The 12674-nt window shown below is 41.7% G+C and overlaps 1 protein-coding gene across 8 annotated transcripts in view; it reads right to left on the bottom strand.

Annotated features, from left to right (window-relative positions):
- Positions 1–8913: 8913 nt before the first annotated feature.
- ZNF608 (zinc finger protein 608) overlaps positions 8914–12674 on the bottom strand; it is a 168673-nt gene continuing 164912 nt past the window's right edge. For all 8 annotated transcript variants that reach the window (XM_073676742.1, XM_073676725.1, XM_073676753.1 and 5 more), the window contains one exon: positions 8914–9967. In XM_073676742.1, coding sequence (XP_073532843.1) covers positions 9961–9967 — 7 coding nt within the window. In that variant the 3' untranslated portion in view covers positions 8914–9960. The remainder of the gene's footprint in view (positions 9968–12674) is intronic.

Genomic DNA, 12674 nt, shown 5'->3' with positions numbered 1-12674 from the left:
GTATCCAGTACTCATCCAAAGGTTCAATAAAAATTGCCGTTAGCTATATTTAAAATCAAACACTATGAAAATATAAGAAATACAAGTGTATAGACAGTTACGCATTTCAAACTCTAGTTCTTCAGTTCTTAATCATAACTGAAAAAAACATCTGAACTTTCTGGCTTAAAAGAATTTCCTCCTGCAGTGAGGGTGTGTCAATTCTGGTCAAAGAGGTATCCCTTAAAAGTAGAGACGAATGGCTAAATACAATATTACTAAGTCTCATTAAGCAAGTGTATAACAATACAAGAAAGTACATATAAATGTATAAAAATCAAAATACAAGAAACACAGAAACACAAAATACAAGAAACACATTTTCTATACACTGTCATCACAGTACACAAATAAAACCATATAAAGGTGATGTTTTCTTTTCTACTTTCCCTCAAATACAGTATATTCCACTGTGTAGACTAGCATTTTCAGAAATATGTTTTGACTAGTGATGAGCGAGTATGTTTTTTTAACCCTTTCGCCGAGTATACTCGGCCGAGCACCGAGTATTTATAGCGTTCTCGGGCTCTAAGTTTTCGTCGCTCCGTGAACATGATTTGCAACTGTTTGACAGATTTAATACATGTGAGGAATGCCTGTTTTTCCAGTTTTGACATGACTAGTGATGAGTGAACGTGCTCGCCACTACTCGGTACTCGCCCGAGCATCATGGTGCTCGGCAAGCTCGGCGAGTATTTCCGTGTTGCTCGGACGGGTACTTGGGTCCCCTCCCTGCATGTTTGGCGCTCTTTAGAGAGCCAATGAACATGCAGGGATTGCCTGCCATGCACTGTAATGCCGTAGCCATGTTGGTTGTTGGCATTACAGTGATTGGCTGGTCGCACAGCGTCATCAGGTGAATATCAGACCTGGCGCCGCCATGCTCGTCACAGTCACTCCGGATCAGACAGTGTAGGGAGAGCTGCTGCTGTGCCAGGGAGAGATTTGCTTGTGTATTAGGTAGTGTAGGGAGAAAAACATACATTACACATATCCATTTTAACAAACAGTCCTTTTGAGGACTAACTAATCCATCTGCAGAGATATCAGGCAGGCAGTGTATATAGGCAGGCAGGCAGTGTATATAGCAGACTGCAGTGCACATAGCACAAGAGGCTCCATTCCAGTTCTGTCGGCTGCTGCTATTAGATATTTCTGGAAATAGGCCCAGGTCTCAGGGGCCAGGAATAATTTTTTTTGCATCTTAATCCTCATTGTTTGCTTAAAAAGCAATCCAGAGAACATGTTTTTTTCTGCGCCATTAGCTTGTTGGCACTGCAGAATACAGCCAGGTCCTTTCCATTTTACAGCGCTAAAAATCCATCTATTTAAAACTGTGTTTTCTCCGTCACACGGATTACATATACAGTACGTTTTAAGAAAATACTGCCATTTCTGGCCTCCATTAAAAAAAAATTTCAGTGTGTCAGCAAAGTTTTTGACACTGGTTTGCTGTTCAAAACAGTTACCTACATGCCAGATATTTAAAACTGTGTTTTCTCCGTCACACGGCTCACATATACGTTTTCAGAAAGTACTGCCATTTCTGGCCTCCATTAAAAAATGTTTCACTGTGTCAGTGAAGCAATTGACACCAGAATGCTGTTCAAAATAGTTACCTACAGGCCAGGTATTTAAAACTGTGTATTCTCCGTCACACGGATTACATATATACGATTTCAGAAAATACTGCCATTTCTAGCCTCCATTAAAAAAAAATTTCAGTGCGTCAGTGAAGCAATTGACACCAGATTGCTGTTCAAAATAGTTACCTACAGGCCATGTATTTAAAACTGTGTTTTCTACTTCACACGGCTCACATATACATTGTCAGAAAATACTGGCATTTCAGGCCTCCATTCAATTTTTTTTTCAGTGTGTCAGTGAAGCAATTGACACCAGATTGCTGTTCAATATAGTTACCTACAGGCCAGGTATTTAAAACTGTGTTTTCTCTGTCACATGGATTACATATACGTTTTCAGAAAATACTGCCATTTTTGGTCTCCATTAAAAAATGTTTCAGTATGTCAGTGAAGCAATTGACACCAGATTGCTGTTCAAAATAGTTACCTACAGGCCAAGTATTTAAAACTGTGTTTTCTACGTCATATGGCTCACATATACGTTGTCAGAAAATACTGCTATTTCTGGCCTGCATTAAAAATATTTTCAGCGTGTCAGCAAAGTTTTTAACACTGGTTTGCTGTTCAAAACAGTTACCTACAGGCCAGGTATTTAAAACTGTGTTTTCTCCGTCACACGGATCACATATACATTTTCAGAAAATACTACCATTTCTGGCCTTCATTAAAAAATGTATTCAGTGTGTCAGTGAAGCAATTGACACCAGATTGCTGTTCAAAATGGTTACCTACAGGCCAGGTATGTAAAACTCTGTTTTCTCCGTCACACAGATCACATATAAATTCGCTCCAAACTCAGTCATTTGTCGTGAGCGTGGAAGATACTGTCCTCCATTTAAAATGGGCAAGGCATGTGGCAAGGGACGGGGAACTGGACGTGATGGTAATGGTGCATGCAGAGGCCGAGGACAAGGCCATGGGCAAGCCGAAATTGTGCCACAACAAACACCCACATCTTCTCGCCTGACCTTCCTGTCCCAATTTTTAGGGGACTGCAGCACACCACTATTGAACCCAGAGCAGAGTCAAAAGGATGTTGGTTGGATAGCGGATAATGCTTCCAGTCACTAAGCCACCTCCACACGGTCAAGTCTCAGTAACCGTGAGTCTGGACCGCATATTGCTCACCCTGATCGTCCTTCCTCCAACCATGCCGAGTATCCAGAAACAACTGATCCCACACTTGGACACTCTGAAGAGCTGTTCACTTTTCCATTTATAGATTCGGGCCTCTCGCCCGGTCCACTTGAAGCGGGGCAAGAGGAGATCGCGTGTAGCGATGCCCAAATATTTGAGCAGCCACGGTCACACGAAGGCGACTGTGGGAAGGTGTCACAAGAGGTGGACGATACTGAGACACAATATCAGAAAGTCAGGAGGAGGACCAGGGTGCGGAAGTGGAAGACAAGGTGGTGGATAATATAGTAACTGACCCAACCCGGCAGGAGGACATGCAGAGAGAGGACAGCAGCACACAGGGGGAGGGAGGAAGAGCACCCCAACAGGCTGGAAGAAGCAGTGTGGTGGCCGCAGACAGAAGGCAGGCCACCATTCCCCATAACACCAACACGAAGGAAGTTCGCAGTACAACTGTTAGGTCTTCCCGAGTCTGGTTGTTTTTTAAAGACTCTGCCGATAACCCAAAAAAGGCCATTTGCAACATTTGCCAGGCCAGCTTCAGCAGGGGTGGTAAAACGACCAGCCTGACCACCACCAGCATTATCAGACACATGGCAGCAAAGCACCCGACATTGTGGGCCGAACCCCAGGGTCCAGGAACAGTGTCTGCGGGTGGCACCATTGCTTCTTCCGCTGTTGTGCATGCAAGCCAATCCCCTGTCCATGGTGCATGCGAAAATGCCTCCAGCTCTGCACCTGTCGTTGCACACTGTCAAGTAGCAGCATCAGGAAGCACGACCATGTCCTTTTCCCAGCGCAGCGTTCAGTTGTCCATACCCCAGTCCTTGGAACGCAAGCGCAAATATGCAGCCAACGCCCCACAGGCCACACTACTAAATTCTCACATTTCACGACTGCTTGCACTCGAAATGTTGCCTTTTAGGCTTGTGGAGACGGAAGCATTCCACAACCTGATGGCGGTGGCCGTCCCTCGGTACTCGGTCCCCAGCCGCCACTATTTCTCCTGGTGTGCAGTCGCCGCATTACACAAGCACGTGTCCCAAAACATTAGCCGTGCTCTCAACAACGCAGTTACCGGCAAAGTCCACCTAACCATGGACACGTGGACAAGTGCTTGTGGGCAGGGATGGTACATCTCGCTGACGGCACACTGGGTTAACATAGTGGAAGCCAGGACCCAGTCGGACCTTTGGACGGAAAACGTCCTCCCGACGCCAAGGATTGCGGGCCTTAGGTCAATCAGGTTTGCCCCCATGGTCTACAGCTCCTGCACCTCATCCTCCTCAGCCTCCTCCTCCTCTTCAGCCTCCATCTCCGAAATGACCACATCAGTCACAAGCTGGAAGCACTTGCAGCACTGCCTCGGTCAAGCGGCAACAGGCTGTGCTGAAGCTAATATGCTTAGGTGAAAAAACACACAATGCTGAAGAGTTGTGGACAGCTCTAAAAGAGCAGGCAGATCTGTGGCTCACACCACTGAACCTACAGCCAGGCTTGGTCGTATGTGACAATGGCCGGAACCTGGTGGTGTCTCTGAGGCGAGGCGAGCTCACACACGTACCATGCCTGGCCCATGTGCTTAACCTCATGGTTCAGCGGTTTCTCAAATCCCACCAGGAGCTGCTGGATCTGCTTGTTAAAGTACGCCGTCTGTGAGCCCATTTTAGAAAGTCAGCCACAGCTTCCGCCGCCCTTGCAGTGTTTCAGCAGCTTTTGCAGCTTCCGGCTCACAGACTGGTGTGTGATGTCCCCACGCGTTGGAACTCTACACTGCAGATGTTGGGAAGGATTTGTGAGCAGAAGAGGGCAGTTGTTGAGAACCAGCATCAAGAAGGCTGTCGCTATTCAGTTCAGACTCAACAGATAAGACCTCAGGAGTGGACATGGATGTCAGACATATGTACCATCCTCCAAAACTTTGAGGACTCCAGCAAGATGGTGAGCGGCAATGACGCCATAATTAGCCTCACTATCCCGCTTCTCTGTCTTCTGAAACGCTCTCTGCTCACAATCAAAGAGAATGCATTGCAGGCAGAGCATGATGAGATGGAGCAAGGAACCATACAGGGTGATTACACACAGCCAAGCCTCATCTCATCCCAACGTGGTTTGGGTGACAATGAGGAAGAGGAGAAGGAGGAGGAAGGACAGGAGCTAGTTTCTTGCACTATAGATGGTACTACCTGCACAGCTGTCATACCGTCTGTTCAGCGTGGATGGCCAGAGAACAGAGAGGAGGAGGTGGAGGAGAGCATGGTCAGTCACCTTCTTGGTGAGGACACGGAAGTCTTGCCTGTTAGTAGTCTGGCACGCATGGCCGAGTTTATGTTATGCTGCCTTTCCCATGACCCTCGCGTTCTCAAAATTTTGGGTGACAGTCATTACTGGTAGGTGACACTGCTAGACCCACGCTACAAGGAAAACTTTATATATCTTATTCCTGAGGCGGACCGGTCTACAAAAATGGGGCTGTACCAGAAGGCCCTTGTTGCAGAACTATTAAAAAAATTCCCATCTAAAAGCGCTGGTGGCAGAGGGCACACTTCGTTGGACAACCAAGGATTACAGGCGAGAGAGACACAACTTCAATCCAGCAGAGGCAGGGGAACACTGTCAAAGTCCTGGGAGAGTTTTCTCAGACCCTCCCATCGGACAGGCCCTGAGGCGCGGGGCACTCTCACAAGGAGTGCAAAGTTTGGGAAGATGCTGAGGAGTACCTTGCCGACTGTACCAACATCCTCCGTGATTCCGCTGTGCCTTATAATTATTGGGTATCCAAGCTGGATACGTGGAATTAACTGGCTCTCTATGCCTTTGAGGTCCTGGCCTGCCCTGCCGCCAGCGTTTTATCAGAGTGGGTTTTTAGTGCCGCTCGTGGAATTATAACTGATAGGCGCATCCGCCTGTCAAATGCTGACAGGCTGACTCTTATAAAAATGAACAAGGGCTGGATTGGACCAGACTTCTCAACACTACTGAATGATAGCAGCGTAACATAAACTCAAATCTAGTGTCTTTTTTTTGGGAGGTCTATTCCCATGCATCTCTTCATGCCCAGTCATGGGTATATGCTTCCTGATTTTATCTATTTGCTCTTATCCTCCTCTTTCTCCTCATCCTCCACCCCAATATCATTCACCACCATATCTACCATATCACCTACTTTACGTCACTTGCAAGAGGCATCGGAGTGCCTCCAAATTTTTTGCAGCCATTGCAGTCACTGCATATGCAAGAACAGTATTGGAGGCCCTTTCCTTTCTAATGTGAACATGTTGTTACTGTGGCCCACCTCTGTGTGTCTTTAAATTGTTATTGGGGTTTTTCCAAAACTTTCGAATCCATTATACTCACTGCATACACTATAACTGTATAGCAGACCTACTCCTTTCTAATGGGAACATTTCGTACTCGTTACTGACACCCACCTCTCTGTATCTATAAATTGTTATTGGGGTTTTTACTAAATTTTATCAGCCTTTGTACTCATTGCATGGGCATTTTATCTATGGGAAACCCACTCCTTTATAATGGGAGCATTTTTTTTACTGAGTCCCTCCTCTGTGTCTCTTCAAAGGGGTATTGGGGTGCGTCCAAATTTTTGGCAGCCCTTGCAGTCACTGCATACGCAATAACAGTATAGGAGACCCACTCTTTAATAATGGGAACAACAAAGCATAGCTGGCTGATGGCCCACTAACAATAGTGAGGGCCGACTGCTGGCCCTTTAAGAATAGTAAGGGCCATCTGATTTCCCTATAAAAATAGGCTTTGTGACTTTCACAGTCCCTCCTTCATTAATGAAACATGATGCGTCTGATCATGTCTCCCACACCACATTGCCAGATTAGGTAATAAAATGTTAAAATGACAATTACTGGTGAACGTATTTTTCACCGTTGAAAGCAATGCGAAAGTGCAAAAACGCATCAAAAACACTCCAAGGTGTGGAGGAGCATTTTTCTATATGCATATTTATTTTGCCTTATATACAAGTCCTTACCCTGGAAAGGATGTTCCTTAACATTTTTCCTAGGAAAATCCATTTTGGTTTCGTTTTTGCATGTTTTATTGTGAGTCCATAAAAGTGGCATAATACTCTGACAACATTGTTGACAGCAGTGACCTGGGAGTCAGAGATGACTCATGCTGTTCCCATGTCATTTGAGCACTGTTCCCATCGATTTCAGCAATTTTTAAGCCCTCTGCAGACCACTGGGGGGGAGGGGGCGCGCTGGAAAAATGCTCGAGTTTCCCAAGGTCATTTTTTCTGTTTGTACCAAACTCCTGTGACATGTGCACTCCTACTCCCATTAGCCATAGGTGTTTTTAATTACCTGATTTCTTCCTGCCCCATATATAGTAGGCTTTTTAGTCGAAGTGAGGTGTCTTTTCAGCATAGAGACCCAGTAATGTGGTACGCCTTGACAGTGTCTACTGGGCTCATATACATATTCCATATGTACATAATGTAGCACTTACCTATTATCTATGGAGTAATGCAGTTCCAATGTTCTAGATTCACCATTCTTAGCATTTCAGAATACAGCTATGTTTTTTCTTGGAACTGTTTTGTTATCTGGCACCTGTTCACACTAGCTTGGATATGCCAGTCATTTTGTCTGCTTATAGATTTTTCATTAGTAATTAAATCTAATTTAGACCATTTTCTGCTTACCAGCAGTACCTTTCATGAAAGGAATGTTCCTAACTAGAGGTAATGAGAAATGACTTGCAGACCTTTTCCATCAGCCATGTCAGTAATCTGTGGCTGTTGGATAGGAGCCCTGAGAACCGCTTCTTACTTGTTGACTTTTGTGAGGTCTTATGTGACTCTCATTTTGAATCACCGGCCTGTTTCAGTCACCTGTGCATAACGCCACAATGATGACTTTGTGCCAGAATGGCTTTGCAAAAGGACCTGGGGATGCCATTGGCAAAAGGCTATTCTCAGGGATTTTTTCTACTGGTTACGGATTACTGATGTGGTTAACAGACCGGTTTCTGCAAATTAATTTCTAGTCCTGACAAGAATCAACTGAAGGTATACATCTGTGGAGAAGTTAAGAAGGACATTTCTTGGCCAATAAGCTATGCTGACATTGGCAGAACTAAAATGTTGCTGACAACAGATGAAAACATATAGCCAAAAATCTGTGTTACCAAACCAGATTATACTCCTCGAAAAAATCATATATACCAAGTGTGGTTCTAATGCTGCTGCCGCAAGAAAGGTCCCTTTCTAGGGACATGCAGCAAGAGAACAACACTTGGGTACTGCCCTTGTTAAGGCGGGCGTCAATGCAACGGGCATGACAGGTTAGATATTCTGATCTAGTCGACCACCACAGATGGGATCCCATGAAGTTTGACATCCCACCTGCTGAAATGGGTGAGATCTACACATGTTTTTATTGGAAATATCTATGTGCTATGACACTTTATATGTAAATGGTTGCAATGCTGTGATGTTTACTAAGTGGACCCTGGTTACGGGCCTTATTGTTTTTACTATTGCTTACTGAACTATGAGGGTTGGAATTTTGGAGGTCTAAAGGTATTTAAGAGTATCCCATACCTTTTATGTTTCTTTCCACTCTAGATTGGGATTTTATAATTAAGTCTTATTGATATTATTAAAAGTTATGTCTTAAGATATTCTCTATGCTACTTATAAATGACAGATGCAGCTTTCTTATGTCATCAATAAAAGTCCAGTCTAGGACATAAAAGAAGGTGAAAATCAACTAATTTCCAACTCAGTTTTTCAACTTATGGTATCCGTTGCCCATTATGACAATCTTCACATACCAACCATTAACTGAGTTGGAAATCAACTAATTTTCAACTCAGTTTTGCAACTTATGGTATCCGCTGCCCATTATGACAATCTTTGCTGACCAACCAAGAAGCTAATGGAAATACACCCATCTAAAATCTTTAGTGCATGGTCAGCTGAATGGACAATCTCAGAGATAAATCTAACCCAACCCATACGCACACTCCATTCTTCATGAATATTTTCCAAGATACTAGCTTTTACAACATTTGAATACTTAAAGTTACACAACCACTATAGACAAGCTGGTACAAAAAAACAACTTCTTTTATTCTGATTGCCAAATTATTTAAGGCAGGTATAAAAAGAAAGCATTCAATATACATTTTACATAAAATAAACTAGATTACAGCATAAAACAAGTAACCAGGCAATGGCATTATATTCTCTCTTCTAAAACTGGATAATTGTAAACATTAAAAAGACTGCAGGACTATTCAAGTAATAGAACAATCACACATGTCTTGTGGTATGCAGGTTTTCAGGTTATTTGTCATTCAAGATTAAAAGAGACATTTTATTATTCACAGATGTTCATTATTTACTTATTTTATTTTACACATTATGTACAACCCTATTATTTACTTTAACTGTGGTACTGGCAACCCCATGCCTTCCATATGTATATTTTCACAATACACAATTACAATAAAACAATTATTACAGTAACATTTTACACGGATGCATCTTAAAGGGAGCCACCAAATAGACATCTACATTGTACCAAAGTATCGTCATTAGAGCCTGCCTCTTACAGCCTACGGCCAATATGATTAGTTTCTGCAAATTTCAGGCACATGGATACATAACATTATTTACATTTTAGGGAAAAATAATCAACAGCCATTGGTAGTAAACACTATTCAACATGACAAATACATTTTACTGGTTGGTGTGCAGTTTAGCAGCAGACCCTACACATTTGCGAGCCTGGTTACCGATACAAAAAAAAAGTAAAGAATATATATTTATATTTATATATATTTGTGTGCATGTTAATATACAAAACAATGCTGTGAGCAAGGTTATGTGTATATATATATATGTGTGCATATATATATACCTATATATATATATATAAATAATCCTGCCACGAGCGTCTAATTACAGGAACATGTTACTCTGTTATAAAAAGAAAAATCTGAAATTTACAAAAAGAATAAATGAAGAAAACATGTAATGATTTTTTGCCTGCCTCTTAGGCATTCTTATATAAACACCATGGAACTGATGTCTGTAATAAATTGCTCTTCCATGTGATCCAGTCACATGATCTAATGTACATTTTCAATGAATTCATTCCCTGAAAGAAAAAAGACAGAAAAAATACAGTTAAAATAGATATATTAAGCATATAATACAATAAATAATCACAGGATTGCTCAGGAACCTCACATTGACGGCACATTATTTTGCCTTACATCTAATTAAACATAAGGTATCTAAAGTTTTGAAAAGACATTCTCAGCCGTCTCTTGGGTGCCCTTTATTTAGTGATAACTTCAGACATATAAAGTTTCATTGTTGAAATAGTTCCCATCTTAGATTCAAATCTGTGTAATATAACCTACTGGCCATTGTAAATCTATATGACAAAAATCTTAGACTGTACAAGATCAAACAGCAGAGAGGAGTTTCAGCTTGACATTTAGCTAAAGTGGTATAAAGTGGAAACATTTCTCATTTAGGAAGGTAAAATACTGTAACTGATGGCTTGAAGACTTCAATAGTATCTTTTTTCTACACTCTATGTAACAATCTGTATCATTTTTAGAATATTTTACCATAAATTTTCTTACAATCATTATAATCATACTTTTTTTATATTCACTCAAGAAGTGTGAATAAAGTTAGATACAATCTTCATGATCATTATGAGTTATATCCTTAACAGGGACTATGAAGATTTTTTAATTAACGAAACAGCAAGAATAAAAGATAACTATACTATATAAAACAATGTTTCACAACCCCAGTCATGATTTGATGGAATTTCATAGAGGAAACATGGGTAACAGTTTCATGAAGTAATTATACTACATGCAAAATACTAAAAACATGACCTATTAGGGGTAATGGAGCAGAAAAATCCTCTTTTTCCAGGACTAGATACTTTATTTAGCATTCATGCCTGCCGATAATGACTATACTACTGACTACCTTGGAAACATAGTTCTAGCATTATTTGACAGCCATGTTTTCAGTAAGAATTAAATGATTGATTAGTTAGGTAAGGCCCTCTCTTACAACATTAAGATTTAGGCTAAGTTCCCAATGTGCAAATACACAAAGGATTTTCTGATGTGAATTCACTTGTGAGAAATCAGCAGTCTTTTATAGTACCAGCCTAGTGCATGAGATTTTAAGAAACCTTACTCATACTGCAAATTATATTTAGAGCAAAAATTAGCAGGAGCTGCGGATATGAGATCAGCAGAACATCAATTTACACTGCACATGTAGGAGAGAATTTCACCCTCTGCAATAATATCTGGAAATTTAATACCACTGCGGATATCGCTGCGGCATCTTTGCTGCAGGAGGTACAGGGCAGAGATGCAACATGGGAACGGAACTTTATGTACCTAAGATCAGTAGCCCTGTGCCTAAAGTTTTTACAAAGTATATTTCAACCTTTAGCACAACATAAGCATCAGCCAACCGTTTTTGTTCTTCGCAATACTGGAGTGATGCTGCGAATCTAAGTTTCCTGCCACTAGTATTATACTTATCCGTTGACATCTTCACCTTCTATCTCCGCCATCCCCGGGGGTCTCCAGCAGTTTGTGACCTGTGTGATTGCTCAACTGTTTGCAGGAGAGAGTCGGAGGTTACTTTTCAATACAGGTCTATGAGAGCCTCTTTCTGTCTCTCACAGACTTGCAGTGAGTGCTTGTGATTGTTACCTCAGATTTCTGGCCAGTCAGAAGTAGCCTTCACAAGATGACGCCATGGGACCGGAGCACCACCTATAAATGGTGAAGATTCCAGCAGTAGATATAAGTCTACAGTCAGGGACCTTAGATTTGGAGCGCTACTCTAACACTGGAAGAAAAAAGCACTGGAGTGGTGCTCTAAGCCAGCGTGAAAACCTTGTTCAAAATTGCCATCGCCCTAAGCCTAGCACAAAAATTTACACAAAATGGTAAATCATGCAGTGGTGTATAAAAATACTAAGCTCCATGATTCCAACCACTTTTGTTTTTTGCAATACTGGAGTGATGTTTCGAATCTAAGTTTCCTGCCACTAGTATTATACTTATCCGTTGCCATCTTCACCTTCTATCTCCACCACCCCCTATGGTTTCCAGCAGTTTGTGACCTGCATGATTGCTCAACTGTTTGCTGAAGAGAGTCAAAGGTTACTTTTTAATACAGGTCTATGAGAGCCTCTTTTTGTCTCTCACAGACTTGCAGTGAGTGCTTGTGACTGTTACCTCTGACTTCTGGCCAGTCAGAGGTAGCGGTCAAAAAATGGCGCCATGGGAGCAGAGCACCACCGATGAAAGGTTAAGATTCCGGCAGTGGGTGCAACTCTATAGTCAGGGACCTTAGATTTGGAGCGCTACTCTAGCACTGGAAAAAAAAGGGCTGGAGTGGCATTTTAAGCCAGCGTGAAAACCTTGTGTAAAATTCCCATCTCCCTAAGCCTAGCACAAAACTTTACGCAAAATGGTAAATCATGCAGTGGTTTATAAAAATACTAAGCTCCATGACTCTGTAAATGAAACATTCGTCAGAATTTTGGAAGTAGCATTTTGGCTGCTTTAAAGTGGTGCATTGTAATAGTTTTCTTTCTCTTATATTAAAAGTTATCACTTTATTAAATGTTTGATCTTCAGTTCATTTTGTCTCCTTTAAGGCAAAATATATGTGCCAATCACATTTATGACTAGACAATGATCAAATATTACAATTACGGGAAACCTATATTATACTGTAATGAACAAATCAACAACATTATGTACCTATGCGTTACATCAAATGAGTACAACCACATATAGGGAACT

The sequence above is a fragment of the Phyllobates terribilis genome, unplaced genomic scaffold (assembly GCF_046119375.1).
Source record: "Phyllobates terribilis strain yellow unplaced genomic scaffold, ASM4611937v1 Scaffold_1__5_contigs__length_1240528914, whole genome shotgun sequence".
Taxonomy (NCBI): Eukaryota; Metazoa; Chordata; class Amphibia; order Anura; family Dendrobatidae; genus Phyllobates; species Phyllobates terribilis.
Note: the sequence above shows the minus strand (reverse complement) of the source record. Positions and strands in the feature narration are given on the sequence as shown.